Source organism: Ovis canadensis, chromosome 1 (assembly GCF_042477335.2).
Source record: "Ovis canadensis isolate MfBH-ARS-UI-01 breed Bighorn chromosome 1, ARS-UI_OviCan_v2, whole genome shotgun sequence".
NCBI classification, from domain to species: domain Eukaryota; kingdom Metazoa; phylum Chordata; class Mammalia; order Artiodactyla; family Bovidae; genus Ovis; species Ovis canadensis.
Genome location: NC_091245.1, coordinates 102,711,407 through 102,722,083, shown reverse-complemented (window position 1 = coordinate 102,722,083; position 10,677 = coordinate 102,711,407). Strand labels below are relative to the sequence as shown.

General features: G+C 50.8%; 1 protein-coding gene across 1 annotated transcript; it reads left to right on the top strand.

Annotated features, from left to right (window-relative positions):
- The first annotated feature begins 327 nt into the window (after positions 1–327).
- On the top strand, positions 328–8,935 carry THEM5 (thioesterase superfamily member 5). The gene is made up of 6 exons (XM_069542579.1): positions 328–511; positions 2,454–2,655; positions 3,740–3,878; positions 7,788–7,898; positions 8,337–8,461; positions 8,785–8,935. The coding sequence occupies exons 1-6, from the start codon at positions 389–391 to the stop codon at positions 8,829–8,831; spliced, it is 747 nt and encodes a 248-aa protein (XP_069398680.1). The 5' UTR covers positions 328–388; the 3' UTR covers positions 8,832–8,935.
- Positions 8,936–10,677: the final 1,742 nt, after the last annotated feature.

Genomic DNA, 10,677 nt, shown 5'->3' with positions numbered 1-10,677 from the left:
GAGTATTATTGGGTTCTTCCCAGAAAAGCTCCAGGGCAACTCTCTGAAGTTTCATATACACTATACTATTTTCATTAAGTATTCTTTTGCTCCTTTAACAAATATTTCTGAACTGAGGCTAGTCCTGCTCTGTATTCATGCCCAGGCAGCGCCTGCCTCTCCCCAAGGGTGGATGGGGCTCTGCACCAGGTAGAAGCCCCAAGCATCTATGGGTGTTGCATCAAACGAGCCCAGCCTTGCGTCATCATCTGTGGTGGGAGCTTGCTAATAGAAGCCTGAGACAGGAGAGAGGCTCGTCTGAGAGGCAGTTTGCACCAACAGCTCCAAGAAGCAGCTGGAAGGCTTTCACTGGCCTCGCTGCTACAGCCCTGCAGCTCAGCATTCAGCCATGCTACGGAGAGGCTTCCAGAGGGCAGTGATACTTGGCCACCATGGAACTCTTCCTGGTGCCACCCACCTCCTGCCCAGATTCAACCCTGCCTCAGCCTTCGGATCCTCCACGGAGTCCCTGGTGAGTGAGTTCTCAGTTCAACCAAATGCACAGCCCTTCTAGAGCCCAAGGATATATTTGTTGTTGTTGTTGTTCCATCGCTAAGTTGTGATTCTTTGTAACCCCATGGACTGTAGCCCGCCAGGCTCCTCTGTCTATGGGACTCTTCAGGCAAGAAAACTGGAGCAAGCTGCCATTTCCTTCTCCAGGGATCTTCCCGACCCAAGGATCGAACCCAGGTCTTCTTAATTGCAGGTGGACTCTTTACCATCTGAGCCACCATGGGGCCCAACACAAATCTCCTCTTCGTAGATCATGGCCAGGGCAGGTGAGCAGCTTGCTGGGAGCTCTTTGATTTGGCAAAGGAAACCAAGTAGCCCAGATCCCAAACTAAGACCAGCAGGTTACTTTCCTTCTGATCTGAACCTTGTGTGGCCACCAATCACTTTCCTCCTACGGGACTCAGACTGTTGGGACATCCCCAGACGAAGGAAGCTTTGTGTGTCCTTAGCAAACAGCTGGTGTGTTGCTCATGATTGCAGTTGGTGCCTGAGCATCTGGTGCCGCAGAGGTCTCCTCTTCATCCCATAGAAGGTACTGCACCACTGCGGTGCCCAAAACACGTTTCAAAAGAGCCCCCACTCCCCACTTCCCCATTGTTACTCACTTCAGGGTGAGGACAGCTGTGGACAGAGCCCAAGTAGTCCCTGAGGTGAGTAACGATGGTCCTCACCTGTGGTCCCACTCCCGCCCCCACCCCTGAGGTAGACAGTTGTTCAGAATGAGCTCTGAGCTTCCCGGGTGGCATTAGTGGTGAAGAATCCACCCGCCATGCAGGAGGCAAAAAAGACACAGGTTCGATCCCTGGGTTGGGAAGATCCCCTGGAGGACGGCACAGCCACCCACCCCAGTGTTCTTGCCTGGAGAATTCCATGGACAGAGGAGCCTGGCGGGCTGCGGGCCATGGGGTCGCAAGAATCGGACACAACTGCAGCAACTTAGCACACGCAGAAAGGGCTCTGGTCCAGCCATCAGCTCACATGCTCATAAGTTTGGCAGCCTCAGCCGTATTTCCTCAGTTTTCCCAGTGGGACTAATCCTAGCCATTCTCAGCCTCATAGAACAGCTCCAGGTGGTCTGGTTTTTGTTCTTGTTTGGCTGCACTGGGTGTCAGTTGCGGCACATGGGATCTTCTTTGCGACATGCAGGATCTTTCATTCTGGCACTCCGACTCTCTAGTTGTGGTGCAGGCTCAGTACTGCAGCACACAGGTTTAGTTGCCCCTCAGCATGTGGGATTTCAGTTCCCTGACCAGGGATTGAACCTTCAATCCCTCCATTGCAAGGTGGATTCTTAATCAATGGACCAGCAGGGAAGTCCCTTCTCAGGTTTCAAAACAGAGCAATTATACTGCACCATCACAGAGCTGCTGCCTCTAATTGTCAGCCCCAATGCCTTTCCTTCCCTTCCTTTGCACATTAGTGTCCCCTAGCCTGATAGCTCAGTTGGTAAAGAATCCACCTGCAATGCAGGAGACCCAGGTTTGATTCCTAGGTCGGGAAGATCCGCTGGAGAGGGGATAGGCTACCCACTCCAGTATTTGTGGGCTTCCCTTGCGACTCAGCTGGTAAAGAATCCGCCTGCTATGTGGGAGACCTGAGTTTGATCCCTGAGTTGGGAAGATCCCCTGGAGAAAGGAAAGGTTACCCACTCCAGTATTCTGGCCTGGAGAATTCCATGGACATGGGGTCGCAAAGAGTCGGACATGACTGAGTGATTTTCACTTTTCCCCTTGACTGGTCACTCTGAGGAGTCCCCAAGGGCCATTTTCCTCAACACTGACAGAAGAGATTGAGAAGCCCAAGAACCCAGGAGCTGGGTTACATCAGGTACAGGTCCCACAGCCCAAACCACAGCCCACCTTCTAGAAAGCCATCTAGTCTCCCCAATCTTTCCTGCCCAGGTCTCAAGATTCTGTCAGGAGATGACAAAGACTAAGAATTACGCCCTCCCCAATGCCAGCTGGGGTCCAGACATGCTGAGCCTGTATCATGAATTTCTGGAGAAGACCAAGACCGATGGCTGGGTCAGAGTGCCTTCCTTCAGGTCCAACAGAGACCACATCCAGGGGTTCAAGCTCCCACTAGAGTTATCAGCTAACTCAGGTAAGGCCTGGCCTGAGAGCGGCCCTTGGCACGCACACACCCCAGCCCATAAGAATCAGTTCAGCCAGCCCCTTTTCCTGCGGCCAGAGACTTTTTGGGAGGAAATTAACAAGCTCTCTGCCAGTTCTCAGCCAGAAGTTCTTTCTGACAAGTCCACCCCTCACGATGCAGCCCCAGGCACATGGATGAGGAAAACGTCCTCTCAGCCCCCGCCCCCTCCTCCCCTCCTCCTGGGGATGAGAGCACACCCTAGCAACCACCTCTGCTCCCAGCCCAGAGTGCACCCACTGGAGAACCGCTGACTCAGCCCTCTACCCATCTGCCTTCTCACCAGGGATGCTTGCCTTACTGTCAAGCCTTATCCCAAGTCCTCCTCCCCACCCCACAAAGGTCTGAGGATTCCCCCTTGCCCACTGCAGACCTTCCACACCATCCCTGTTCTGCTAGGCTCAGAGACTCCTGAAACACCCACAGGTCAGAGCAATAGAGCTTTCCACTTTGATCTCTCTGTGTGTGCACGGACTTGGATGGGTTACCATGTCTCTCTCACTAACATAACTGTTCTTCCAACCAAGTGCTAACTGGATGGTCCATTCAGTTTATGGAAAAAACAAAGTTGCATCAAAAATGTTTGAAGACTTTGGTTATCATCCAAGAAGGATATGGTTCTTATAGTTGCCCTGAGGAAAAAAAAAGTCAGAACTTTGGGGGATTCATATCCACTTATTTTTCTGTTCTGTATTTTTACTTTGAACTACATGTGAATTAAATGCCTTACATTTTAATTTTCAATGTTTAAGGTCTCTGACCCTACATCTACTCTCAGCCAGGGAACTTCATGCGTGTTTCTTCCTCAAGATTCAGGGCTCCCAGAGGACAGAGCTGTGTCCCCTCAGCCCGAAGACCTTGAGGACAGGTCGGTGCCTCACTCTCCAGTTGAAGAGTCCCCAAGAGCAGAGCCCACGTGTCCTCTGGTTCTCTCCTCAATGGTGTGCCAGAGGCCAGCTCCATCTCTGCTGCTGACCGGCCCCCCTGCCCTTACACACTCCCTCCTTCAGCTGTATCACTGCCCATCTCTCCCCAGACAAGAGTGACTGGCGCCTCTTCACCAGGTGTATTGAAAAGGAGGGACAAGGCTTCGAGTACGTCATCTTTTTCCAACCATCCGAGAAGAAGTCCGTCTGCCTTTTCCAGCCAGGCCCTTGCTTGGAGGGGGTCCCAGGGTAAGATAATGGGCTAACCCAGGGAGGGACATCTTTGGCTGCTTTCTGTGCTTGGCCAAGGGGTGCATTGGGCTTGGCCAGCCTCTGGGCTCTGTACCTCTCTCTAAGGAGCTGGGTGGAGAGTGGGAGGCACTGGGCTTCAGTCTCGCAGTGTCAGATGTGGAAGGATATTCTGTCATCTGGTTCAGTCCCCACTGGGCAGATGAGAGACAGTTTCCTTATTCCAGGCCTGGGAATTTTTCAGTAAGAAGGGGCCCTAGAAGCCACTCTGAGAAGGGTGTAGTAGACTCAGAAGATGATAAGATCTGGAGTTAAGGGCTGGGCTTCCAGTCCTGCTCCGCCACTGCTTGTATGAAGACCCCAAGCAAGCCATTTAACCTCTGTCTCCTGGCCTTCAGTCTCCTGGAAAAGGCAATGGCAGCCCACTCCAGTACTCTTGCCTGGAAAATCCCATGGACAGAGGAGCCTGGTGGGCTACAGTCCATGGGGTCACAAAGAGTTGGACACAACTGAAATGACTTAGCATGCATGCACTTCAGTCTCCTTACCTAAATCTTGGGGCAGTAATATCTACCTCCCAGAACAGCTAAGAGATAACAAGGGCCTGTGTGTACGTACTCATAAACCATAAAGGACAATACAGCTATCAGGCTATCTCTTCAAACTTCACCTTTGCCCAGTGGGCAAACTGAGGCACACAGAGGTAATTGATCTTGCCCAAGGTAGCACAGGCAGTTAAAGTCAGATCCAGGATTCTAACCCAGGAGGTGAGACTCCAAATCCATTGCTTCTTCTATACTCCGCTGCCTCCAAACTGGGAACCCCAGGAAAGAACTCACACTGGACGTAAATACGTTCATGCTGGACATAAAAACACATTCAGACGGGCCCTGAGCCTCTTGCTTAAGGACACTGGATCACCAGGTCCACGTTTGTCTGCCTTCTTGACCCCTGTTTCTGCTTTAGACAGTCACTGAAGGCTAACTGTGGAGTCAGAATACTTGCAAGGGAGAGGAGAGAGGGGAGGGAAGGAGAAACGTAAGGGTCCCCAGACCTGAGAGAGACTGAGTTGCAGTTAAACAGAATTCAAAGAGATTATTAGATGTCAGCACCTCTGCAGGCCACGGATTCCGACTGTAGCCCTTTCGTCACCTTGGCCATCCTGAAGGTATCTTCAGGGGACTTCCACACGAGTGTGTCCAGACACTGGGGGACCAGGTCAGAACTCTACCCAGACCACGGGTCCCCTCCCTTATGAAGACGAAAACCCCCCAAAGAGGCAGGGATAGGGTGGAAAGTGGGCCTTTTATTTAGGGGCTCATGGAGGTGGGGCTGGAAAGGCAGAAGAGGATCACTCAACACTGAGGCTAGAAGATTGAGGGGATCCAAGAAGGGGTCAGCACTGAATTAGAAACACCCAGGTCAGTCTATCTCCCGTGTAAGGAAAAATCTTGTACTTCCTGCTGTCTTTCTTTCCTGTGAGCCTCCTTCACTCTCATGCAAAAACTTCACTTCTGGCACTTCAGTCACCAAATGGCTGGAAGCTCCCCCAACACCAGGCAATTCTCTGTGACACCACTTGGGGTGGGGAGGGGTCCTACATCAGAACTCCATTCTGACACTGTCTACCCGGAGATAGTGTCAGGCCCCACAGGTTAAAGGCTCAGCCCCATGAGACTGTTTCCATCCTTCTTTAGATGCCAACTGCAAGCCTAGGTGCACAGGTCACCCACAATTTCTGACCTGGCAGTAACTGGTGCTTCCCAGGACCCTTCCCTCTGGTTGGATGAATTTACTAGAACCATTCACAGAACTCAAAGAAACACTTACTTATGTTTACCAGTTTATTAAAGATATAGTAAAGGATGAACAGGCTTCCCTAGTAGCTCAGTCAGTAAAGAATCTGCCTGCAGTACAGGAGACCCAGCTTCAATCCCTGCAGAGGGAAGATCCCCTGGAGAAGGAAATGGCAATCCACTCCAGTATACTTGCCTGGAAAATCCTGTGGACAGAGGAGCCTGGCAGGCTACAGTCCATGGGGTCACAAAGAGTCAGACACAACTGAGCGACTAAACCACCACCAAAGGATGAATATCCAGATGGAAGAAGTCTATAAGAGAAGGTCTGGGAACACATCCTGAGTGCAAGAGCTTCTGTCCTTGTGGATACCCTCCTAGTGTGGATGTGTTCACCTACCCATACTAATTGCAATTATTACGGAGGCTTCAACATATAGGTATGATCCGTCATTAACTTCATTTTCAGCCCTTCTCCTTTCTCAACAGAACTAGAGGTTGTGGGGGCAGGACTGAAGATTCCAAGCTTCTAATCATGGCTTGGTCTTTCTGGTAAACAGCCCTCAACCAGGAGCCCACCCAGAGTCACCTTGTTAGAACAAGAGACGTTCCTATCACACAGGAAATTATGAGGGTTTCAGGAGCTCTGTGCCAGGACCCAGGGGCAGAGACCAAGGTCCCCTGGAGAAGGCATAGGCTACCCACTCCAGTATCCCTGGGCTTCCCTTAAAAGAATCTGCCTGCAAAGCAGTAGACCTGGGTTCAATCCCTGGGTTGGGAAGATCCCCTGGAGGAGGGCACGGCAACTCACTCCAGTATTCTTGCCTGGAGAATCCCCATGAACAGAGGAGCCTGGTGGGCTACAGTGCATGGGGTCGCAAAGAGTCTGGCATGGCTAAGCAACTAAGCACAACACAGCATACGTACATACTATATTATCTTACAAGTACCCATCCAGCCCCAAGGCAACGAGGCAGGGTAGAATAACTGAGCCAGAGCTACCCTGAAGCATCTTCACACTTGCCACTGGGTCCTGGGCCCTGAACAAAGAGCGAAGAGCAGGCTTGCTGTTCTTTGGCTACAACTCTTCCCCTATTTCAAGCCATGTGGGAAGAGAAGTGGCTAGAGGTGCATGTAAACTTTTATAAACATTACCTCATCGGATTTGATGGGACACAAATTATTTTTATTCACAACTCACAGTGAGAAAACTAAGGCTCAGAAAGGTTTAGCAACTTGCACAAGATCAAACAGGCAGTGAGGGTGGAGCAAGGAGTCAAACCAGGCGGGTGTGGTTGCATGGCCCCCAGTACTTTCCACCAAAGGGAGCAGAAGCAGGGGTGTGGGAAGCCCGCTGGCGGCAGGCACAGCAGGGTGACCCGTGATAGCACAGCAGGGAAGCTGACCTGGTCTGTGGAGAATCGGGGTCACACTGTTGAAAGTCAGAAACTGGAATCTCTTTTCGAGTTATCCGCTTTCTAAAACTCGGTGCCTCTCTATTTTCCCCAACTTAACCAGCAAAGGAGTTTTGGCATGAAGAAAGTCAGGTTGCACAAGTGAGAACGAGAATTTGCACCCTTTAAATAAAGCAAGTGTTTGCAGCATCTGCTGAAGCTGGCTCTCAGCTTTCCACAGGCAGCGCCGCTCGGGAGTCCATCTTGTCATCACTGAATAGGTCCTAGGTCAAGCCTCATGGTTACTGGTCTTGAAAACGTGGGCTCAACACTGGCCATAGTGACTGGTGAGGTGAGAGCTGCCCAAGGTCACAATTTGGAGACTAAAGCCCAAAAGTTCAGGCATTTTTCCATCCCCTGAAGGAGTGGACCTTTCCAAACTACGGTAATTGCTACCAGCAAATAGGTGATTAATCAAAAAAAAAGCTTCTTCCATTCATTCTGTCAGAAAAAAAATTTTTTTCCTGGTGAAATACAATAATGGTGTCAGTGGTTGCTAACACAGGCTGTAGTAACGTGGAAGAAAAACCAGCTGATTTTGACTGGTTTGATCAGACAGGATCCAGATCTGTTTCCTTATTTTGGGGGGGGGGGGGGGAAGATGGAATGGTGGGTGCGGGGTTTCTGTCCCTGGCCTTACTCCTTGCTTCCTCCCCTAGGTTTGCCCACGGAGGGTCCCTGGCAGCCTTGATAGATGAGACCTTTTCTAAAACTGCTTACCTGTCTGGAGAGGGGCTATTAACATTAAATTTCAACATCAGGTTCAAAAAGTAAGTATGGGGTACTTCCCTGGCAATCCAGTAGTTAATGCACCTCGCTTCCAATGCAGAGGATGTGGGTTCAATCCCTGGTCAGAGAACTAAGACCCCACGTGCTACATGGTGTGGCCAAAAAATTAAACAACAACAACAACAAAATCAGATTATTTTTTTAAGTAAGTACAGATCTTTGGGGTGTTGGCCATTGAGGGAACAGTTGGGGTGCAGAAGCCCTGTCATGCTCCTTCCCCAGCCACACAGTCCCTTGGTCCCCTGGCCAGATCAGAATCTCTGCCATGCAGCTCTGGTTGCTGGCAGATGGGCCCTGAGCCAGGAGCCACTTAAGTCCTTGGACAAGGTAAGATGAAGAGAAGTATGGGGGAGGACAGAGAGTTGAGGGGCAGGGCCCAGGGGCTTACATGAGCGGGGCTAAGCCACCTCCTCTCCCAGCTTGATTCCCCTGGGCTCTCTGGCTGTGCTGAACGTCAATGTGGAAAAGATCGAGGACCAGAAGATGTACCTGTCCTGTGTCACCCAGAGCAGAGATCAGCAGACAGTTTACGCTAAAGCCTCAGGTAAAGAGGACCTCAGCTCCAACCCCTGGCCCTGTCCTGCTGGCGCTATGCCCAGAACAAACAGAAGGGGGAATGCTAAGGATCCAATTACAAGGTGGGCTCCAGCTTTTTAGAGTGGGATTGGGACCTGCTGTACACACAGGCAAAGTGAGGAAAAACTGAATTAGGACTTTTTTTTTTTTTCCTGTATATGAGTGGCCCAGCATGTCTTACAAAGACAGGACCCAGGTACTGAGTAACTGGATACCAAAGCTCTGAGCACCCCATCAGCTCCTGCGATCCATGCTTTGGCCCCTGCCATTTGGCTCACCCTTCTCTTGCAGGCACTTTCCTCCAGATGCAGCTAGAAGAGGAGTCATCTCAACAATAGACACAGTGCCTTCAGGAGAGCCTACCAATCACCACCTTGCCTACCGGGGACCCACCGTGGGGCAGGGAGGGGTGCCCAAAAAGTAGCAGGTGAAGTGAGGGAGAGGGTGCTTTCCTTGCATAAATAAAGTATCACAGCCCTAGTCTCAGTCCAAGACGCTCCTATTGTTGAAACTCAAGATTCTCCCAGGGCCTCCCATATACCCACTTTCCCATTCAGCACCAAGAGAAGTGGCGTACTGAGGCCTGCCAGGCACTGGGTGAGGCGCCAGGCGCACAGTGATGAAAGACAAGGCCTTTGGTCTCAGCATGCATGGCGCCGGGCGGGGAGCAGAGCACCCTGTCCACTCCTCCCACCCGGAGGCCCAGTTATGACACAAAGGGAGGAGGGGATTGCTCTAGGAAAGCAATCAGAGGTTTTCTAGAGGAAGCTGTGCTTGAACTGAGTCTCAAAAGGTAAGTGGTGTCCACCAGGCAGGCAGGCAGGGAATAAGAGGATATTCTGAACAGGGGGCTAGTCCGGGCAAAGGCACAGTGACTTTGGAGAACAGCAAGGTGTTGAGTGGGCAGGAGTTTAGGGAAAGAGAAGGGGGCAGGGCAGGTGCAGGCCATGGACGGTGCCTTAAACCGTGCAGTGGAGCTTGAACTGTGTCTTGTAGGCAACAGGGATGCTTTAAAGGGTTTTGGCTGGGGCATGGCATAAAGTTTTGTTTTTTGGAAAGATGACTCTGGTGACAATAAGAGGTCAGCAAGACTGAAGTTGGGAGCACTGGTTAGGAGATCCCCGTGGGGCTCCAAACAAGAGACAGTAAGGACCTAACATGGTTCAAAGCAATGAAGATGAGAAATATGAAAATGTTGCAAAGAGTAGTTTCTGGCTTGATGGTTCCAGGTGGCATCACTGGGCATACAGGGGAGCAGGTGTGAGGTGGAGGGAGATACTGAGGTTAACTTCACATGAATTGAGCTTGAAGTACCCATGGAACCTCAACCATAGGGTGAGCAGCAGCAGGGGCCCTGGATATTATCATTTGGAACTCAGAATTGATTACGTACTGACTCAATCAGTAAGTCATCAATATAAAAACTGGCATGGAATCCCACGGAGTGGATTATGCAGAATGAAAGTGAGGAGGGGCCAGAGAGCATGAGAGGGACAAGATGAGAGAGGAAGGAAGAGCAGGGAAAAGGGTCAGTGACAGAACATGCAGCCACACGGGGGCTTAACGCTGGGACAGAGAGCCAAACACCCACTAAGGAGGCCAGGAATAGGACAGGTGGGACCGTCGTTAGATCAGCAGTATCAAATGCTATAGAGAAAGCAGATAAGAATTAAAAAGAGGCCTTTGGACTTGGCAGTAAAGAAGGTGGTGGTCTTTTTTGCCAGGAGGTAGGAGCAAATCCTAGATTGTGGTAGATGAAAAAATGAATGGGAATGACAAAGTGAATCGAGATGAGTCTTTCTAGGAATGTTGTTGTTGTTATTATTTTATTTAAAGAAAGAGATTTAAGTGTATTGAGGAGAGAGGTGTCATCTTGCAGAACAGCCATCTGGTCTTAGAGCTAGATCAAGAGCACAAATGGTGGGCTCCCCTGGAGGGCCAAGGGATTCTTAACCTAGAATCCACCTGCCAGTGCAGGGGACATGGATTTGATCCCTGGTCCTGGAAGATCCCACGTGCTGAGGGGCAACTGAGCCTGTGGGCCACAACTACTAAAACTCTGAAGGCCACAAGTGGACACAAGTGGAGGCAGAAGAACATCACCGTGACCCTGAAACCAAAAGGAAGGAGTTGGAGGGTGGTACAGAGAGGGACTAGAAGTTGACAGGAGCACCTTGACTTCCT